Consider the following 22,460-nt stretch of genomic DNA (forward strand, 5'->3'; position numbering starts at 1 on the left):
AACAAGGAGTATTAGTATGTGTAAGAGACAGCTGTGTGTGCATACATATAGCACAGTATGTACAGACATGGCCTTTACTAATAAATAAATAAATATATATATATATATATATATATATATATATATATATATATATATATATATATATTATGGTGGGTAAAAAAAAAAGTGACAAAAACCCACCACAGTTAAGCATAAAGCAACTGTAAATATTACTGTATGGAACATACAGTAATATTTACAGTAATATATATATATATATATATATATATATATATATATATATATATATATAATTTAGGTAATAATCCCGAAAGAACAGGGCATTACTGGCCAGTAATGCCCTGTTCTGAGGGGATGATTACTATTATAGGCTAAATGTAGGCTTTTTTCATAAATAATAGACTTTTGTATAGTTATATAGATTTTTTAAATTAAAATAAAATGGTAAATACATGAAACCACCTCTATATATACACACACTTACACTGCAGCTATCTATATCCACACACTGCTGTCCCCTCTGTGTACACAGCAGCTCAACACACACACACACACACACACACACAGCACAGCACCTCCTCTACATACACAGACACACAACACCTCTACACACACACAAACTCTGCTGCTACACACATATGCTACACCCATAAAACACTGCTGCTGACTCACACTGCAACCACATAATATAATAAATATATATATATTATGATTTATAATAATTATTTATATATTATTGCCACACTTCCTTGTCACGGGATTTACCTGGGATTTTTTGTGACAGTTCTAGACTTGCTATACTCTCTCTCTGCCCCTCTCTCTCTCTCTCTCTCTCTCTGCCCCCCTCTCCCTCTGCCCACAGACACAGTTTAATATATATATAACCAAGTCTTGTCTGGTGGGTCCCATTATGGTGTACTAAGGAAGGTTAGACTCAGGCCCCACCATAACGCGGATATAAGAGGGGTTACATACAGATGTAGCAAAGGTTATTGCAACTACGCATAATCTCAGATTTTCCATAGGATTCAATGACAGTGATCACACAAAATACATCCCCCCGACCCCTAACGCAGGTATAACACCAGAGGCAAAGCCTGCTACATCTGTAAAGATGAACACAAACAGGTTTCAACATTATTGGAACCTCCTCCAGCGTCACACTGTAAAGCCATTATAGCCAACCTCACACAGACCCAAAATGTCAAAACAGCTGTCCGAGTAGGTTATTGGCTATGCCAGTGTTTAACCTTTTATTGGTTAATTATAATTAAGGAATCCTATTATATTGTGATATTCTGAAGAACCCCAACCCTCTCTAATAGCGTGTCTGAGATCAGATGCATTGTAAGTAACCCCAACCCTCCCTAATAGCGCGTCTGAGATCAGATGCATTGTAAGGAACCCAACCCTCTCTAATAGCGCGTCTGCGATCAGATGCAGTGTAAGGAACCCCAACCCTCTCTAATACCATGTCTGAGATCAGATGCAGTGTAAGGAACCCCAACCCTCTCTAATAACGCGTCTGAGATCAGATGCATTGTAAACGCTTCTGTATTTGGTACAGTTTTCAAAGGACCCAAAAATTGCAGGTAACCCACTGAAAAACACTGGTCAGTGCTGAAAAGCTGTATAATGCAGTAAGCATAAGCTTATAGGGGTTCATGTAAAAATGGATAATTAAAGAGTGATACTGTGTGCTCATTTGCATGTCATTACCCAGAATCCTTGGTTGCAGTGGACGTACTGTATGCTACGAGAATGGGGAAACGCAGGGTTGCAGACATGCGACACGTGTGAATGTGCTCACAGCGTGTGAGTTTTATTTGCTGAACATTATACACACCCTTTAAAAACATCTGGTAACACAAAGTCAGACTTCACACTGTAAAAGGACATCGCCTCTAAGAGCATCTGTGTTCATAAGTTATCTCAAGTGGCCTTATGAAACGTTTTGGCCAATAACTGTGGGGCAGTCATCCGTAGCCCCATGGGAGAGGGAAAAGGAAGGACTGGTTTCTGCTCGGGTCTCGGGGTCAGAAGTAAGCCCAGGTCTTCACTCACGCCCGAGAGGTAGGGAGTCCCTATTTCTGGACACTGAGGGGGTTTCTTCAAAGCCCAAAATGGTAAGTTACAGAAGCCACCTGATGCAGCGTCCTGCATTGAAAGGGCATCAGGTTCTGCTCTCCTGCGTGGAGACTCTTCGCTCTGGTCAGCCTCACGGGTCTCCTGCGTGTCTCCAGGCCTTGACAGAAACCCCTTCTCATTCACCTTGAACTCCGCCATGGCCCTCTCCCGCCTCACACTCTGCAGCACGCGGAGCTGCTGAAGCTCCACCGGCAGCTCAGAGCAGGCGAACTGTAAGGGGGTGGGGACACAGCGTTGTGATGAGTGGGGTCTTCCCACCTCTTGCCAAGAAGCAACACCAGGTGTTGAAACATGCAAGGCACCTTTAGCATTGTTACTTATAACAAACATACGTCACTGATATAACACATACAAATATAGGGAGGGACACATCAAAATAAAAATAAGACCCTCTGTTTCAATGTACCTTTCCTAGTACAATGTTTTATTAGTAAAAATAGTAAACAAACACAAATGTACTTAATGCATATTATGTTGTGGTTTTGTCTTTTCAACTCCAGTAGTGGACTTCTCGAACCAAAAAACAAGGAGGAAAGAAATAACATGGGAAGTAAAATAGATGCGGTTTGGAAAAAGACATCCATCTATCAAGTTTATCCTTTGGTAAATTCCAATTGGCAGAAAGTAAAGACCACGACGACATGCGCCATTTAAGTGTCTTAATTTTTCCCCCACTAATTCCTTCCCGCCCTCAGTAATGACCATCAGGAAGAGCGCTGACCCAGGGAGACATCGATGTTTAAACATATCCCTGTGTATATCATACTTTCTAATAAGGTCTAACTTTTTCTTAAATATATCTATTGCCTCTTCCATCACAGTATCTGCCGTTACTGTACAGATCCCTTTCCTGTGCTGCTGGTGAAATCTTCTCCCCTCCAACCAAAGAGATGGCCCGGTGTCGTTTGTACCGTCCTTGGGATGAAAAGTTCCCAGTGTTGCCTTTAGATATATTTGTATATAGGTGTCTAGGATAGTTTATGCGGGGGGCGGGGGGCATTGTATTCCTTAATTTGGATAATATGACTATTTTTTTCAGACAAAAGAAAACTTGTGAAATAAAATAAAGATTCCTAACCAGACAGGACTGACTACTTAAATGTTATTTGCTGATGTCTAACTATAAACGAGCACTCCAAGCGATGTTTAATAGAATTGCAACAGGGGGTCTCCGCAGCCGAATCCCGGTGATTTCAGGTCCGGGGAACCCCTTGCTCCTCTGGATACTTACCTCCGACGGTACTGCCAGTAGGTCTCCTCAGTTTAAATATCCCGCGTCACGTGGGCCAATAGGAAGCTGCGAGGGATGATGTTGCGGCTTCCAATTGACCAGCAAGATCTTTAAAACGCCATATTGTGAACCCAGCCAGCTACGGAGACCCCCTGCTTCAAACTTTTTTTTTTTTTTTAAATTAAAGTGTCGCCAGAAGCGCTTCTGTGGATAAACACCAATCAATCCACATGAATAAAGTATGGCTTTGCCCAGCCCTGGTTAAATCCCTTTGGTCATCATACCTCAGTGCTGCCCAGGGCATCAGCGGTTCCCTTCCGATATGCGTTCAGATAACCGTCTACCAGTGAGGTGAAGTCTGCCAGCATGCCATCCAGCATGGCCAAGCGCAGAGGCAGGAGGTGCACCACCTCCAGAACCAACACCTTCAGCAATGGCGGAGGCATGGGTCGAGCAAACCAAACTCTGGGGTCCTCCTGTACATGCAAAGGATGAGAACAACAATGTTACAGCATCCATTGCACATGGAAAGGTAGGAATGTATGAATATACGTGTGTACAGAAGCATGCAAGTTCCTCACTATTGTTTTGTCTTGTGGAGAAAATTGCAAGAACACATGTTGAAATGCCACAAAGTAGAAAGTACAATACGCATGGGAAAAGACGACTCACTGACCACTAAACCGGACCATTTATTATTGTAAAAATCAGCACATAAAGATCCTGTTCTATGTCACATAAGACAAATAAAATTAGTGATTCTGCCACAAAGCTATTAAAATTGTGCAGAATAATAAAATGTTATCAGGAAAGACTAAAGGACCCCAGTATGTAAATCTTGCAGGAGAGGGTACGATCTGTACTTTCAAAATACATCAAAGAGATTAAGAAGGTGTATGAATATATGTATGTATATTTATATAGCCCCATTAATGTACATAGTGTTTCACAGCAGTAATACAGGTGACAATCATATAACTAACAAATAACACATAATGGGAAGAAGTGCTTCAGATATAAAAGTAACATTTAGGAAAAGGAGTCCCTGCTCCGAAGAGCTTACAATCCAATTGGTAAGTAGGAAGAAAGTACGACAGTAGGAGGGTGTTCTGGCAAGTGCATCTGCAAGGGGTCACTGTTTATGTATGAGGTGTAAAGTATCAGCCACGGAACTACTCATATGCTTCGTTAAGGAGGTGTTTTAAGGTGGGTCTTAAAGGTGTATAGAGAGGGTGCTAGTCGGATATTGAGGGGAAGAGCATTCCAGAGGTGTGGGGCAGTCAGTGAGAAAGGTTTTTAAGGCGGGAGGTGCTGGAGAGGAGCATATTTCAGAGACAGAGGTGCTAGTACAAGAGGTCAATCTTAAGCAGGCGGCTCAGGGGTAGTGTGAGAAAGTATTACACTTAAATGAGTAGTAGTTTAATGGAATAGCAACCCTACAGAAGTGGTAAAGGAATCGGGGAACACGGCCCCTGCATCGCACTCCCTCCTTACCTGCAACCGCAAACAGCTCCGCGGATATCACTACGCGCGCGGAGAGGTACTTATGCCATCACGGGGACTGACCCCCGCATCCCGTTTACGTCACACACCTGACGCGTGTGCAGCGCTCCCCAGCTGCGTGTGAATCACTAACCACCTTCATCCCTCCCACATATCTCCTGCACCGCTCCACCTATTCCTGCTTCCGCTGAGGCCGGACATCCGCTCCTCCCGTCTCATTGGTTCCTATCACCTATATATGCTCAGCTTTGCCACTGGCACTTTGGCTGAGCATAATTCCTTGTAGCCTGTGAGTTCCCACTACCCTGTTCCTAGCTTTGTCTTGCCTTATCTTGTTGGTGTTTGATTTCCTGTGTACCGACCCGGCTTGACCCTTGGACTCCGCTCTTCTGGATTATTGACCCTGGCTAACCTCTGACCTTCTGCATCTCTCCAACACCTGACCACGGCACCCAGACAACTATTCTACTGGCTCCAACCTCGGCAAGTATCAGGACTGTTCTCCCATCTCCAATACCAACCCGCCTACCTTGACCCTCCACTCTCCAGACGTGCCCTCGTTGCTGTGGGTGGCGTTTATACTTTCCCACCTGAGTACCGGGGTCCTGCCTTGTTTGTGGTGAGTATCAGCGTTACAATAGTACAGTAATGGAAAGCAAAACTGCTTTGGATAGGCACCATTAAATCCCAAACATGAAAAAAAAAATAAAGTCAGCGATCAAATAGGGCTGGAGAAGGCACAACAGGCGGGACTATGGGTAAAAACTAGGTGGTTCTTATCTGCCGTCAAACTCTATGTTTAGGATTCATATGCCAAGCGAATATAATTAGACTTCTCCAATACCCCTCGCCAGCATAATATTTTGCTTTGCTGGCCCCTCAAGCAGCAGAGGACTTGGGGACTTGACTCCTCTTCTCACCTTAACCAGCTTCTGTCTGTGCGTCAGGAACGAAACACGCGAGGGCAGCATGTTCAGGTGGCGTTTCAAACACTCGTCCAGAGTACTCGTGCGGTTTGGGAGGAAACCGCCTGTGTCCATCGAAAAGAGGAACACGTCGGCCACCTGGGAAGAAAAAGGCATTCTTTGACCCTAATAGCATTGACAATGTACGCAGCTCTGTACATACAATCATTGCCAGAGACACAGGGAGATCATGTAACCTGTACAAGGTCATAAGGAGCTGGCACTTTAATTCAAACCAAGTTCACCCACAAAGGCTGGGACATTAGCACTGAACTACGCCTTGAGCTGAGCATCTTTCATTACCGACATGTTAATATATCTGTAACACACAGTGAATTAACCTAATGAACTTTTGCTAAATGGTGCAATCCTTTGTAGCATACCCAAAAAAAAAAAAAAAAATGTTGGAAATAATTTAACACGATCTTCTTTACACACATGTAACCATGCTTACAGAAAAGATTTGAGTTTTGTTTGTTTTATAAAGCAAAGTTATTCTCTGTGGGACTCGATGGGGAAGTTAGTCCCAAGAGTCCTCCACCCTCAGAGGGACAAAGATAAGAGGGGTAGAGAGCACTTAACGCGATCGGACAAGGAGTCTCCTCTTCCGTTAAGCGATGCCTCTTAACGTGGCACGTTGGTGTCGCGGCCCCTCCAGCGCTCAAAGGGTTAAACCCATGAATATTTAAGTACAAACACTGCATTGGTCTGGGGCCCGAGTCTCTGATGCATCCGGCGCTGCACACCTAGTCTTGCAGGATATCCTCATTATGTTTTTGCAGCATGAAGAGGGGCGGCCAACTCCGGCCCTCAAGGACCACCAACAGGTCAGGCTTTAAAGAGATCTCTGCTTCAGCACAGGTGGCTTAATCAGAGGCTCAGCCTTCGACTGAGCCACTTCCCAAGTGAGTAGGTCCTTTCATTCTGCTGGATATAGATCCACTGTGGTCTCTCTTTCCTAATAGAGGTAAATGAGAATTTTAATCCCAATAGAGGTATATAAGTATTTTGTCTAATTAGTGTTTGTCTGTATTAGTGTTAGGACTTGCGAACAGGTGTCTGCCTTGTCGTGGCTCGCAAGCTTACAACGCTTTGGCCAAAGGGTTAAACTAAATTACCCTTTTTCAAGAGAATATATAAGTATTTTAGAATGTATTTTTGTCATATTGGATGTAGCATTGGGCTTCTCTGTCGTTTGCTGAAGCAGGGATATTCTGAAAACCTGATCTGTTTTGTGGCCCTTGAGGACTGGAGTTGGCCACCCCTGCATTAAGACATTGCTGCTCCCTAAAGACTTCTTCTCAAACAAAAAGTAGTATGTCTAGACATCTGTCTGCGTAAAGTAACCCATGTATTGCACCCACCGACCTGTGTATCAAACACATTGCTGAGGACAGTCCCATACTGGTGAGAGAGACAGTCTGCGAGCCAGCGGCAGTCATGGATCACCTAGAAAACACACACACGGGCAGATTAGAAGTTGGGGAGACTGTACATGACCAGCTTCCCGGAAAAGAAAAAAAAAAACAAAAAAAAAAAAAAAGGACAGTTCTTTAAATGCTCCAACGCTCTGCTGCAAAATCTTCCAACTCTGAAACCACGCTGCAGGGTTAACCAGAAATGATTCCCCACGTGCTATACTGCGAGTTTCAGAATGGCACAGAGGTTTAGGATAACAGGGGTGAGAGATGGGAGTGGAACATATAGTTTCATCCCGTGGTTAGAAGCGCAAGCTCTTGAGTTGTAGAACCACCGTTTTAATGTGCAGATATGAATAAAGTCACCACGGTTGCGTACATTTTCCATTGCAATTAATTTTTTTAAGCCTGCCCCAGGACAGTCACTACGTCCTCTTGCCCTTAGCCTTTCCAACACTGTGTTTATTTTTAAAATCTGATGCCTTGTTCTGGAAATATAGGGGTTTGAAATATTAAGTGTCCAGGGTGGTAAAATGGAGACCAGAGACCACTGTAGCCTTGTTACAACCAACTCCAGAAGCTCAGGGAGCTATAGACTAACATTCTAGGAGTAAAAATCACACAGGCTTCTGGGGCCAGGGTATGGCGTTAAAATACCATAACAGTATTAGCTGGGGTAATGAGGTCTCTTGACTTGAAAGTGTTGAATCAGAGGATATCTTCCAAGGAGAAATTAATGCCAACGCCAGTCCTCAAGGGCCACCAACAGGTCAGGTTTTCAGGATATCCCTCCTTCAGCACAGGTGGTACATCCTTGACTAAGCCACCTGTGCTGAAGCAGGGATATCCTGAAAAACTGACCTGCTGGAGGCCCTTGAGGACTAGATTTGGCCACACCTGCTTCAATTAGTGTTTCACGGTTTTGCAACCCTCAGACTGCTAGATAATCTTGCAGTTAATATCCCAAAATGAATCAAGACGCTCTCCCCACTTCCACCCTCCGTTATCTCACCTTCAAGACGCTGTTATCGTCTAGCACCATCTGCAGCCCGTTTTTAAAGACCTTTGGCCCCAAGACTAAAATGTCGAATAGATAAACACGACTCTTTGTCGCCACCTGGCAGGGAAGCAAACAGCACAGACAGACAGAAGAACAGGTTCAGAAAGAATAGACCACATCTCCATCACTTCGCCTAGCATGAAACGCGTCAGGCTATTGATATGTACGTTCTGTAGTTGTGAACCAGAAATAGTGAAGGCGTTGGCAGCCATCTTTCGCTATCCCAGGTTGCAGTCGATGAAAAGGCATTTATTTACGTAATTTACCACCTGGAAATTCCAGGGGGGGGGGGTCGCCTTTTATCAAAACCTGCACAATAAGGTAAACATGTAAATATAAGCCAGGAAGAATAACTTTAATATCGGCAGCCTGGCTTGGGTCAGTGGCAGGAGCGCAGGGACCAGTGTTATGATGCAGCCACACTAACCTATTCCAGTTTCATTGTCTCACCTGCAGCCAGCAAAGTTTTCCGTGGCGACACAGATTTAACCCAGCAGCAGCTAAGCCGAGAACGGTCTGACTCCGAATGTGCCGTATCTAATAAATTGAGACGAGGTACCCAACATAAAAAATAAAAAAAACGTTTCTCCATACAGGATCACATGTCTAGAGAGAAAAAAAATGTCCGGGTGGCCATATCTATTTTAAAACATCCCGCAGCTTAAGAAACAAAGTTACCACTGAATTGAGTCTGTTAGTTCAGAAATTATATATATTTTTTTTCTTTAAAAAACAAAAAAAAAACAAACTCATTTTGTATTGGCTTGTACAGAAAAAAAATATTAATATGTGGGGGGTACAGAATGTAGAAGTCAGGGTAGTGGGAATATATAAAATACGGTATTTCATACACGCTGGAGTACAAAGAGTTTACAGAGCGATAGACAATAACGTTATTTCGGGTCACTGTGAAATGACACTATGTTTCTCTTGGTTCTTAATCTAGTCTAAATGGTAGCAGTCCCGAAGTATCGCACAGTCTTGAGTAACATGCTTAACTTTGACCTTTGTCGCTCTGTTCGGGTCACGTCGCCCTTTTTTGGCAGAGTACGTGGCCTTGATTCTCCCACGGGCTCAAATAGTTATAATCAGTTAAGTGGTAGTGGTCGCCCAGGGTCTTTGCCAAAATCAAACCATGGTTGCCATATTCAAAACAGTGGGTAACTTTACCAAGCTACGGAGATTCCCATATTTGGCATGAAACCATATTCTCTCTGATTTGTGTTAGTGAGGGTACTACTTCATCCAATGAGATGCTATGGTACATCTGGCAGCTGTGACTATATCTGAGATTATGGTAGAAAGGGGGTGATAGACAGCACTCTGACACAATGACTCAGCAAGGTTGCAGGGTGCACGGAACAGGAAGGGACCCTAATACCCTTCAGAAGTACTAACAATCCAAAAAATAGTACCAGCACTCTCTGTCTCACAGCTACAGATATAAGCGAATACCAGTGTAGGGAAAATGAATAATTTAATGACACTAATAATAAACTGAAAAAATAGCAACAATAGCCAATACGCCAATGCAAGAATAAATATCACCATAGAGGAAATTAAAATATAGGGGGTAGAGGGGAAAGAAGGAGAAGGGGAAAAAAACACAAAAGAAAAGCAAAAAATCACAAAAATGGAAAAAGGAAAGCAAACTAGGGGGGCGACGTTTCGAGAGGTGATCCCTTCATCTGGCCCATTCCCCCTGGTCCCAAAGGGTCCCAGAGATACTTCCCTAAGCCTTCCCTCCCCACTGTCAAATGATCCCACACTCAGCTAATGATATAAATCTAAAGTCTAAAGAGGGCAAATCACATAAGCAGAACTCGACAAGGCACCAGGAAGAGGGTTTGCTTATACTTGTTCACTGATTGATATCTGATATCTGCATATGTTCTGTGTCTTTCACAATATTCTTGTATCTACATTCAGTGGTTGATATTTGATATCTGCTTATGTGATTTGCCCTCTTATACTTTAGATTTATATCATTAGCGGAGTGTGGGATCATTTGACAGTGGGGAGGGAAGGCTTAGGGAAGTACCTCTGGGACCCTTTGGGACCAGGGGGAATGGGCCAGATGAAGGGGTCACCCCTCGAAACGTCACCCCCCTAGTTTGCTTTCCTTTTTCCATTTTTGTGATTTTTTGCTTTTCTTTTGTGTTTTTTTCCCCTTCTCCTTCTTTCCCCTCTACCCCCTATATTTTCATTTCCTCTATGGTGATATTTATTCTTGCATTGGTGTATTGGCTATTGTTGCTATTTTTTCAGTTATTAGTGTCATTAAATTATTCATTTTCCCTACACTGGTATTCGCTTATATCTGTAGCTGTGAGACAGAGAGTGCTGGTACTATTTTTTGGATTGTTATATCTGAGATTAGTTTGCTTTCATATTTGGTTACCTATGGATGGGGATGGTCTGTTTAGTACATGCATCAATGGGTCCAGGTTTAATGGTTCATTCAACATTCTCATGGATCGTGCTGCAGATACGTTTAATCCTGGGGCACCCCCACCAGATATGGAGTAGGCAGCCTCTGTCTCCACATGATTTGGGACGTGCGAAGATCTTTGCTAGCCTGGTGGTGTGAATAGTACCAGCGGTATAGGACCTTGTGCGCTTTTTCTGTGATTGAGGTACAGATAGAGCTTTTTGCCACGGCCTCAAATATGTAATTCCATTATTCGCTAAATTTTGATTCAATATCTTTCTCCCCCGCCATAGCCAAGTGTCTGCTGACCAAACCTGGAGGGAAATCTGGGTTATCAAATATTGTTGTCATTGCATGGTGTATGTGCAAAGCCTGCTTTTACGCTATGGGTGTCCCGGAATTTCAGGCAGTGTGACATAATTGGTAGGAGCCCCAGAATTCCTTTTCTTAACCATACTATTGTTTACTTATTTAGCGGGCTCCCGTTTAACCCAGCGTTGAGTCCAGGATCCATGTGCCAGTTTACAAAATGCCTAGTTTGAGTCGCTTTATAGTAGGATATTAGACACGGTTGTGCCAGGCTGCCAACTATTGTGGGTAGAGTCATGATGGTATTAGTTTACTCGTGGTCTTTTTTCCCCAAGCAAATAAAAGCAGGAAGTCTAGGATGTCTTATTACAAAGGGAATAGGGAGGGTCGGGAACAGCTATAGCAGGCGGCGTAGCACATTAATTTTGAGCGACCGATTTTGGCCGTTCCAAGATATCTTAAACTTAGATCAAGTATTCAGATCTCTCTTTAGTATGTCTAGGTGGCTTGGAGGAGTCTTAGGAGTTATGACTTTTCCGTTTAAATTATATTAGTTTAAAAAGGTGTGTTGGGGTAGGTCAGGGGTCGGCAACCTGCGGCTCTTCCCGCACCTACATGCGGCTCTCACTGTGCGATGCGGGGGGGCCCGGACGGCGCTGGTTAGGCCTCTATTTGCCACCCGGCGTCTCCAAACTGCTGCACTGCAGCCAATAGCAGTTGAGTTGCTCTTGATATAGTGACCATATGTAAACAAGTGCTTCATTCATTTAAGGATATTGTGTGTGCCGAGTGCAGAGGGGCTATGTAGGGTTACTAATCCTGTTGTTTACTATGAGCATAGCAAGATCATTTATACTTGCATTTGCTATATCCTGACTAAACGAAGAATCTATCGCGAGGGTTTCTGTGATGTATCCCATAACGTGTCAATTTGCCTAGGCTGACTGTGAATTACTCAGTATACAGACATTACCCAATGAGCTACCAGATATAACTTTGTCTCATATCATTTGGCGTGTTGAGACTTAATATACCCTATATTTGCTAGCGATGGGTATTGAATTGAGATACCATTGCGGTTACTGTTTGTAGTAAGGATTATAGTCCCTCCTTCGGCTATAATTCATTCCGGTCTATCTAGAATCGCCACGAGTCGCCCCATAGGGGATTCTAATATTTTTGTGTTGTGTATGTTTTTAATGTCACTGTTTGAATACCAACAATAAAAAAAAAAATTGTTTTGTTTTTGTAAGACTATACTCACTCTAAGGCCTCGGGCATGGACAGCGCTGAGGCGCGCTGGTGCTTACCAGTGAGCCCCTACAGCCGCAATGAAAGCGGCTTTAGTAGGGGCTCGCCTACGCTTCCGCAAGCGGTCTTATACAAATTTTAGATTTGGCGCTCGCCGGAGCGCAGGGCCAGTCACGTGAGCAGTTCGCCCAATGAGAGCGAACCAGCTCTGTGACGTCACTGGCCCGCCCCCCGACACGCTCCCGGACGGCACGCGGACCAAGGCCAGGGAAAGCACCCGCTTTCCCTCAGCCTCCGCGCGCGCCTCAGCACGGGAGAAGGCACCCTGGACGCAGCCTAGTGTGTCATTGGGAAGGGGTTAATTAACTCCACCTAGTGGGACAATTGTTATCCCAGGCCACCATGGCTGATGTAAATTATATGTAACCCTGAGTGCAGATATCTGGGTTCTACGGTTAATTAGGAGTTAACTTCTGTTCTTTATATATGCATATACCCCAGTGCACCTTTGTTCATATCCTTTGTGTATTAGGTTGAGCATTGAGTTAATACTCTAGTTTAGCATTATTTTACAGAACATATTTATGTCGGCGTGGATTACACATTGCTTTTTTATGTGCATTTGGCACTGAACATGTTGAGCAGTCAGGGAAATCAAGGAAAAGTATCATTAGTGGGATTATTATAGGTCTAATTACTCAAATATGTTTGTGACGATGAAGAAGTTAAACATACTGCACCTTACATGAAATATCGCTTACGGTCAGTGGATATATAAAAGCAAACAATAATGGAACGGTTCACACTTTCCCCTATTGGACCATTAGGTGTGGAAACGCTGGGGTGGGTCTTGCCATGAGGTTATAGGTGGCTCTGATAATACACAGTATTGCACATAAAATATTTTTGACCTATTCATTAAGTAGTTAGGTCAGTACTTACAGCAGGGCCAAACATGGGCTGGAACTGGTTAATCACCGTGAATTCCACTTCCTCCTCATCCACTGCAACAGATAAAAACACTAGTTATTAACCAAAGACGCAGGGCTTAACTTCGAAAAGTGTTAATTAAAAAAAAAAAAAAAATTAACAAACTATTTGTCTTTATTTAACTAATCTAACCATGCTACATGCAAAGATTTGGCTTGTTTGGTTTCTCCGGAATCCCAAATTGTATTTCTTAGGGGTTTCCAAATAGGGGAAGAGTTTGAAAATTAAGGAATTTTTTTACCACTGTCCCACCCTCTCCTTATCAGAGAGACAAAGATAAGAGATGTGAGACCCTGGGACTTTGCCTGCACCATTTCTTGTGGAACACAGTGAGTGCAGTCAGAGGAAATACAACCTATCCCGAATCTCAGATCACCAGGTTTACACATCAACTTAAAAGACTTAGAAAAACAAACAAATTTAAATGTATATGTCAAGATTTCTGTAAAAAAAAAAAAAAAAAAAGCCCAACATCCAGCCGTGACCCCTTAAAACAGGTCACTGGCATTGGTACATTTTGGTAATAGGAGGGAACGCCTCCAAGAGATTTTAATGTTTGTAATTCAGTTACCGATATCCACAAACTGCTCTGACGGCTTACTTGATATGGACAACACGCGAGTCAAAGAACTTAAATAATGAGCAGTCTGACCGACGACAATATACCTGCACGCTTAATGGCCTGTAAGCTCACGGTACAAGACTTTTGGCAAGTAGGGGCGCGAGTCTCCCTGTGTTCTGCATCTGGCTTCCTCGCTTCAGCAAAATTCTCCTCTGAAGAAATATTCTCCCTGCAACAAGTAGTAACAATGACGAGCGCTGCCCCAAGTCAATCCTTGCATGGCGATGCCCCATCTAATCTTTAAAAAAACATGCGAAACGCCATCTTTTTCCCCACGCCAATTGTACTTTAAAATCTTTTTAATTTCAAATTACATTTTATACTTAAATTCAGCCGACATTCGTTCTAGTATCCTAATTTTTCTTGCTCTAAAATTTTGTAAATATGCCAAACACAATTAGATTATAAAATCAACACGGAACTAGAAATGTCCCTACCAAGAATCCTTGCCTGCAGCTTAGTCACTGTATGACTTGAGAATAGGGTGAATGTAGCAGGTTTGGGGCTCCAGAAGCAGAAACACATACTCTCGTAACTCGCAGGCTGGTAATCACTATTATATTATAGACCTCAGAATTGAGTACCGCAAGATAAGAATAGAATGGTTGTTTCTATAAAGCAGTGTTTCCCCAACTCCAGCCCTCAGGGAACCCCAACAGGTCAGGTCTTAAGGATATCCCTGCTCCAGCACAGATGGCTCAGTCAAAATGACTGAGCAGCCGATTGACCCACCTGTGCTGGAGCGGGGATATCCTTAAGACCTGACGGGGTTCCCCGAGGATTGGAGTTGGGAAACACTGCCATAAAGCTATATTGCTAACCCTCTAACTGCCAGAAGAGCATGTCATGCTTCTGGCATTGAAGGGTTAATGAACATGATTTAAGATTGGCTGTGTATGTAACCCATATGTTGCTAAGCTGGTCTGCTATTCATTACAAGATCGCTAAAAACTTAAAATCTAGTGGAACCGCGATTTCAATTAGGGGTGCGTGCGGTGTCCGAGGAGTTCACCCAACAAATCTGTAATGGCAACTCCCAGGCAGTATAGCGGGTCCCCGTGTGGTTACTGTGCGCTTAGTAAGGCCCCAAACTGCACCTTAGTGTGGGGGGGATACAGCTGTCACTTACAGCTAAAAGTCACTCCCCACAATGCTTTGGATCCACAGCAGCAAAGCATTGTGAGACGTGACAGCGAGTAACCACTATAGCACCCCATGCTGCCTGCACACAATTATTAAGCGTGTGTTCCCTTGTGAGCTCAGGACACTATACTGCCTGGGATCAGTCACATGGTAACATTAGTAAGAATCCGATCAGTCAGCAATAACAATTAGGGGCTTGCAGAACAAATATTTTCTAGCAGGGGGTGCACAGTGTAAAAAAGACTGGGAACCACGATCGTTGAATGTGTGTTGTTTACATTGATGTCACATTAACCACTCAATGACGTCACCTTTCTCCTGTGGCCTGTCCTTCAAACACCTGTTCAGATGCGCCTTCTGCCTTGCTCTGCAATTCCACTGGAAGACAAGAGCAAGACTTAATCCCACCATTAATATTCCTGTGATCTGAACTCAGAATCATGTCATGGATTCAACGAAGGTACATAAAGATTTTATTATGTAAATTGCTACAAAATATTAGGCACCGTTACAGAAAAATGTGATCTCTGCCATTCCAACGTAATTAGTCCAGTTCCCTTTACCCTGCTCTCTTGATGCTGATTACATACAAAGAAATGCTATGTTTGGAAATAAATTATTGTAAACACTTTCCAAAGTCCATAATTAGCAATTATCAGTACATGCCGTTTCTCACCAGTTGGAAAATGTAACTAAACATTGTCTACAATAAAAACCTTACCGTTCACGATATCGTGACCAAAAAACAGTTTCGCTCCAGGTAACGTCCTGCCGGTTCCAAGATCCTTAACTACAATATAACAAGGTGCAAACCATTCATTAAAAGTAAATCTATACGTCGCACAAAGAAAAATGTTTAGTAACAATAACTTAAAAAAAAAAAAAAAAAAATACATGTAGGACCAAAATTAACTAATGACAGTGCTATATTTTACTTTATAAAAACATTTTTAAAAGTTCATTAGCCATATTGGCTCTGGACAAGCTTTCATTGTAGGTATTGTAGGTTGGGGTACGTTTTAAGCGATCAACATGCGAGTTGTGGCATTCTAGCTAGCGTACAAAGCTTTCCAAAACCCCCAGGTTTAGTCTTCAAGCTTTCAGAGAACAGGAGGAAGACAAAGAGAAAGAAGAGCAGGATATTACAGAACAGAGGATGAACAAGCACATGAAGACTTTTCTTTGCCAGCTAGCCCAAAAATTACAGCAGAGACTGAAAAAAACAAATAAAGTATAATATTATGAAGTGTTACCAGTCGAGCACCCACTGGGCAGCAAACTGTAAGCCCTTTCTGTATGGTGTAAGGCTGCGGCCCCACTGCCTGTGCTGCACGCGCTTCTCAGAGGCAGGCGGCGCGTGCAGCCGAGACCCCCAGTCTGCAGAGCTGCAGGGGGAGGGGGCGTGACGGGGGCACGGCTGTGACATCACCAGGCAGGTTCGTCCTCATTGGCTGAACCGCCGGGGGGGCGTGTCCTAGCACTCCATCACGACTCCTGCTCTCAATTTTCTTGAGAGCAGGAGTTTCTCTCGGCGCAGCACGGCGGCCCCCCCTCGCAGCGGGCCCGGCCCCATTGTGGGGCGGCTCTTGTCCCTGCAGCAGCCAGCAGGGACCTGGCCTAAGCTCAAGTGCTATTAGCCCTATTGGTGCTGGAATTATGTATTGGTTGTGATACCTTACAAAGCATGGGTGGCCAACTCCAGTCCTCCCGGGCCACCAACAGGTCAGGTTTTAAGGGGACAGGTGGATCAACCAACAACTGAGACACCTGTGCTGGAGCAGGTGTATTTTAAAAACCTGACCTGTTGGTGGCCCGGGAGGACTGGAGTTGGCCACTCCTGTTTTAGGGGGAATCAACAAAGTTCTTCATGGATACATTAATAGTGTACAGGGCTTGCCAAACCTGACAGGCTCTTCAACCTACAAATCTACTTAATAAAAACAGACAGAAAACTAGGCTTAAATCAATCCTAAAACATTTCCTGGAAAAGGCCTATAAATGTTGCGGCCTGCTTCTGTCCGTGTTTTATCTCTCCCTTATCTTGGTTCTAATTGTGTAATTACTTTATGATTTAGCACTAATCTTGACCGTTGCACCCCGATCACCCTTTATTCAGAACCGTCCTCTTTAAGGAACCAAATTGTAATTTAAAATTGTTGTCTTATTTAGAAGGCACCAATCGGCAAACTTCACTCTTAAAAACCTTCCACTGTCATTAAATCATTTTTATCCTATGCAGATCTGCACTTATAGCTTATCTTCCCCTATGGCAGGGAAGGGGTTACATTTTTTGGCCATCGGTCTACAAAGTGCACAAGCAATAGTAAAATATGGCTTACATAAATAATACAAGTCTTGGACAGTTACCTTTACTTATAAGAATAGTCCGGCTTGGGTCAACATGCATTAAGACCCCCTGGAAGGTGCCATAAGTCAGTGTAATTGTAATAGTCTTTCCAATGACCCTGCTCAGAAAACTGGAGTCGGCGATGGCATCCATGTCAGAACCTGCAAACATAACATAACAGAAAGGTCACAATTATCAACAAACTAACTAAAATTAAACCATGCAATATGAGAAATGCATTAACCTCAGATGCTGGAGAGGGAACCAATATCATGCAATAAGGTTAACCCTTTCAGTTTGTGTGAGGAATCTGCAATATTTTATTTTAATTGTTAGGTGCCACTCACATGGGATCTAAAATATTCAGGCAATATAAAGGGGGAAACCCCTCTGATTCCTGGATCTTGTTTGGTTGCAAAGGGACTTCCCCCCTATATTGAATGAATATTTTAGATACCATGTGAGTGGGATAATCCTAAACCCTCCCCATATCCAATCTTTCTATCATACTTTATTGCACTATATTCCCCTTTCTTTATTTTATGATTGCACCTGAAGATATTTGCGCTTTGTTACTGGTTCCTGCCCATGTTCAAAGACACTTGGAAAGTCTTTTCGTTTGGAAATGCATTATCCCTTATCGCTTTCATTTCACATGTGCAATCCCACATTTTTTGACTGTGTGATTTGCGCTTGTTTATTCCCTCACATTTGTTGTTAAGGGAGTGGGGGGAGTGGGAGGACTACAAAGCATTTACTATGGAAATTCATTAAAAATATATTTACTTTACACATCTTAGAGACCAGACTAGTAAATCAGCTCTAACCTAAAAACATTCACTTCCAAAACCTTACTAACTGTGTACTCATTTCAAAACCATCAAGAAAATCCCAAAACACAGCATGTAATGTGCAAAACCAGCATGACAGGTGTTCCTGCACCTATGTCATCACTTCATGGTCACCCTACCCCTGATCTGCCTGCAGTTACCACTAGGCATGTGAGAACTGCAGGGAAATCGACCGATGCGAAATGTGCAGAATGTTCACACTCTCTCAATGGATGGGTGGGTGGGTGGATTTTGAGTTGGTTATTTACAAAAACGTGACATGTCCTTTTTTTTTTTTACATTGACAAGTGCAAATGTCGCCATTTTTAATTGAGCAACATAGAATACATGTTGTGTTGTCCCACCCCTATGGGGAAGTAGATGAAGACCCTCCTTTAATGCTGAGCTCGGGGGGGAGATGGATATTTACCAGCTTACTCTCTTCCTGCGGTCAGGTGCAGAAGGCCGCAGTGATAGATGGAAATGTAACGGCGGCAGCAGCCAGGTCTGCCCGAAACTAGCACACAGTGACCGGCGGCGCCGCAGCCTCTCCGCACCCTGCTTCCTCCATTCCTGATACGTGCTGTCTGACTCGCCCCGCCCCTCACGTGCCTAACCATGGCTTCCTACACACCGCACGTGTATGCCTGCTCAGCTCCTGCGCCCGCATCACGTGACTCCCACCCCTCCAATCCAGCGACTGCTAGATCCCAAGCGCCCGCCTTCCGTCAAACCTGACAGCGGCTCTCAGCCAATGAGATGAGTTCAAACGTGCCTGTGAGGAGCCCATCTTTATTCTGACTTTTGTACACGTGTCCGTCTGGAATTAGAGCGCTGCATGAATATCCATTCTAACAGAATACATGCACTGAGTTATTTAGGGAGAGGCTTTAATAAAAGAACTGGGAAGTTTAAACTACAATAAATCCCTATTGAACTATTAATGTATAAGGACATGGTAGATTGGGCACCCTGTCCTTAAACATTTATGGGTAAAGAAAGTGGAGAGAACCTAATTATTATTTTGCTGGATAAGGCAGCGATTATACTATTGGTGTTCGCACGACCGCGTGATGTTGCACGCAAAGCCTGCACTGCACGTGACGCGGCCGTCGCGCTCCAAAAACATTGATTTGTCTCCCCAGCAGTCTGTCGCTCAGGACCTTGCGGCACTATGCGCAGCTTCATTGGAATCCAGGTATTTGTTCTGCTGTGCACTCCGTCACCAGCACTATAATCGCGGCCGATGCTTTAGGATAAGCTCTTACTCTCCGGTTGCTTGCGAGAGTGCAAGCTCTTACCTCGCAGCGCAGTTGAAGCAGAAGCGGTCCCTGCTCATAGTGCTGGGGGCGATGCGGGGGCGTCTCAAAGCTGGTGCGTCCTCAATGGCTGAACCAGCTCACGTGACGCTGATGTCACGCGGCAGCCGCCTGAGAAGACAAAATTGATTGTCTCCTCAAAACGCTGCCGCGTCAACGCGCCTCTTCGCCTTAATATATATATTAAAACTACAGGCGGTCCTCGGTTATCCGACACAATGCGTTCCTCAAAATGGCGTTGGATAGCGAAACGTTGTAAAGCGAAACACGTTTTCCCATAGGAACACTTTAAATGAAAGGTTCCGTTCCTGAAGGCATTTTTAATGATAAAATACATGCAAAATGCAGCACACACATAAATTATATAGTGCATATACTGTATTATATATATAATATTACATAATATATAATATAAAAATATAATATATTATATAGTATAATATATATTATATACACATAAACAACTTTGCAAAGCGTCGTAAGAGCGTTGGATAAGCCATTTTGGCGTGTAAAAATGAACATAGGTATGCATTGCACAGCGTTGGATAAGCCATTAGTTGTAAAACGAAGCGTTATATATATTTTATACAGGCAGTCCTCGTTTTATAAGTATGATGTTTATCCTCAGGGATCTATAGTATATGAGTAGAAATATATTTTGCTGTTTATATATCCAATGTGAGGTGTATGTATAAAGAATAATAAGTGAGACTAAAAATACAAATGGAGTGGAAAACAGTGCCATTGTATAGTGATGACTCCTCTGAATGAAGTCAAGAGAAAATTCAATAAAATACAGACAAGAGAAAAGTCCCAAAGGAGCACAGAAATGTAAAAAAAAAATCCTACTTGATAAAACACTTTATATATATAAAACTGAAAATCTTGGTTGTGAGTGTCTGTAGAGAATTTGATTGGTCCGTCGGTCTGCCCGCCCTCCCATGGCTCTCATTGGCCGATGTGTCTCACCGCCCTCCCCCCCCCCCCCCGGTGTGTCCCGCCCCCCCACCCCCCACGGCTCTCATTGGCCAGTGCGCTCTAACCCAGGGGTCTCCAACCCCCGGCCACACTGCTGTTGCTGCCTGAGGTGAGGAAATGCTCCCTGGTGGTGCCGACTATTACTGCTGCTGCTGCTGCTGGGGCTTAACTGAGACGTGTGAGTATTTGCCTCCCCCCCAGCTCCGTTTTTGCCCCCCCCCCCTACACACTGTGACACACACACACACACACTGACGCACACAGTAACAGACACAGTGACAGACACCCTGCCTTCCCCCCCCCACCGCCGCCCCTACCTTCCCCCCCGCCCCTGCCTTTCCCCCCCACCCCTGCCATCCCCCCCTGCCTTTTACCCCCGCGCGCCTTCCCCCCCACCACCCTCCCTTCCCCCCGCCATCCCCCCCTGCCTTTTACCCCCGCGCGCCTTCCCCCCCACCACCCTCCCCCCACCCTCCCTTCCCCCCGCCTTCCGCCCCCCCTGCCTTCCCCCCCGCCCCTGCCCCTGCCTCCCCCCACCACCCTCCCTCCCCCCCGCCTTCTGCCCCCCCCGCCTTCTGCCCCCCCTGCCTTCCCCCCGCCCATGCATCCCCCCACCACCCTCCCTTCCCCCCGCCCCCCCTGCCTTCCCCCCGCCCCTGCCTCCCCCCACCACCCTCCCTTCCCCCCGCCCCCCCTGCCTTCCCCCCACCCCTGCCTTTTACCCCCCCACCTTTCCCCTTCCCCTTTCCCCTTCCCCACCCCGCCCCTACCTTCCCTTCCCGCCACTGCCTTCCCCCCTGCCCCCCCCTGCCTTTTACCCCCGCCCCTGCCTTTTACCCCCCACCTTCCCCCCCGTCTTCCCCCCCAACCCCCCGCCTTCTCCCCCATCTTTCCCCTTCCCCCCACCGCCGCTACCTTCCCCCTGCAACCCCTGCCTTCCCCCCGCCCCTGCCCCTGCCCCCCACCCCTGCCTCTCCCCCCGCCTGACTTCCCCCCTGCCTTTTACCCCCCCTCCCGCATCTGCCTTTCACCCCCTCGCCCCTGCCTTTTACCCCCTGCCTTCCCCCTCCCCCCCCCCGCCTTCCCCCCTCCACTCCTGCACCGACATCACTGACCAGCCGCCACACCCACTCACCACCCACCTGGCGCCAAAACTCACACCCACCGCACTCACACCCCTACGCACCGACATCACTGACCAGCCGCCGCCCGCACTCACCAGACACCCGCCGCCTCACACCCGCTCACACCCTAGCGGGAGCCCCACCCAAAGCCAGCACTCACTACCCACCCGCCACCCGTACTGAACACCCACCCGACATCTCACACGCAAAAAAAAAACAGGCCGCCTCCCTACGAGCTCCTTCCCTGCTCACCTCCTCATTGGCTCATACACGCACCACGTGACGCGTCAACGCTCCAGAACACCTTCTGGTAGCGCTGGCCGGCTGATGCGTCACAGCACGTAGTGAGCCACGGAGGGAGGAGGCAGCAGGGACCAATGGATTGCAGATAAGGGGCTGGTGGCGCACGCGGCCGCACGTACAACCGGACGCAGCGGGACCAAGCCCTAAGGCTAAGGCCCCGGTCTCTCCTCTGTAACGCGCGCCCGCGCTTTTGGCGGCGCGTTCAGCCAATTCCCCGGTCTGCAGCTCACTGCAGGAGGAGAGACCGGGGGGCGTGGCGGAGGAGTGACGGGGGCGCGGCCATGACGTCACCCGGCAGGTTCGCCCTCATTGGCTGAACCGCCGGGGGGCGTGCCTAATCGCTCGACGCGAGTCCTGCTCTCAATTCTATTGAGAGCAGGAGTAGCTCTCGCGCGAGCGCTGCGGCCCCCCCTCGCAGCGGGCCCGGCGCCATTGCGGGGAGGGCTCTCGTGCGCGCAGCGTCCGCCACAGCGGACGCTGTAGTA

At 45.6% G+C, this 22,460-nt stretch overlaps 1 protein-coding gene across 6 annotated transcripts in view; it reads right to left on the bottom strand.

The window, feature by feature from the left end:
- Nucleotides 1-354: 354 nt before the first annotated feature.
- EXD1 (exonuclease 3'-5' domain containing 1) overlaps nt 355-22,460 on the bottom strand; it is a 44,358-nt gene continuing 22,252 nt past the window's right edge. For 4 of the 6 annotated variants that reach the window (XM_075613442.1, XM_075613441.1, XM_075613443.1 and 1 more), the window contains 11 exons: nt 17,442-17,582; nt 15,796-15,864; nt 15,386-15,452; nt 13,976-14,100; nt 13,262-13,323; nt 8,779-8,865; nt 8,281-8,385; nt 7,219-7,299; nt 5,806-5,949; nt 3,667-3,858; nt 355-2,361 (listed from right to left, as the gene is read on the bottom strand). In XM_075613442.1, the coding sequence (XP_075469557.1) occupies nt 1,936-2,361; nt 3,667-3,858; nt 5,806-5,949; nt 7,219-7,299; nt 8,281-8,385; nt 8,779-8,865; nt 13,262-13,323; nt 13,976-14,100; nt 15,386-15,452; nt 15,796-15,864; nt 17,442-17,574 (1,491 nt within the window). In that variant the 5' untranslated portion in view covers nt 17,575-17,582 and the 3' untranslated portion in view covers nt 355-1,935. Of the gene's footprint in view, nt 2,362-3,666; nt 3,859-5,805; nt 5,950-7,218; nt 7,300-8,280; nt 8,386-8,778; nt 8,866-13,261; nt 13,324-13,975; nt 14,101-15,385; nt 15,453-15,795; nt 15,865-17,441; nt 17,583-18,681; nt 18,863-22,460 lie in introns of those variants that run through there. The other 2 variants (XM_075613446.1, XM_075613445.1) reach the window with 2 other exon arrangements.

This window comes from Ascaphus truei, chromosome 9 (assembly GCF_040206685.1).
Source record: "Ascaphus truei isolate aAscTru1 chromosome 9, aAscTru1.hap1, whole genome shotgun sequence".
NCBI classification, from domain to species: Eukaryota; Metazoa; Chordata; class Amphibia; order Anura; family Ascaphidae; genus Ascaphus; species Ascaphus truei.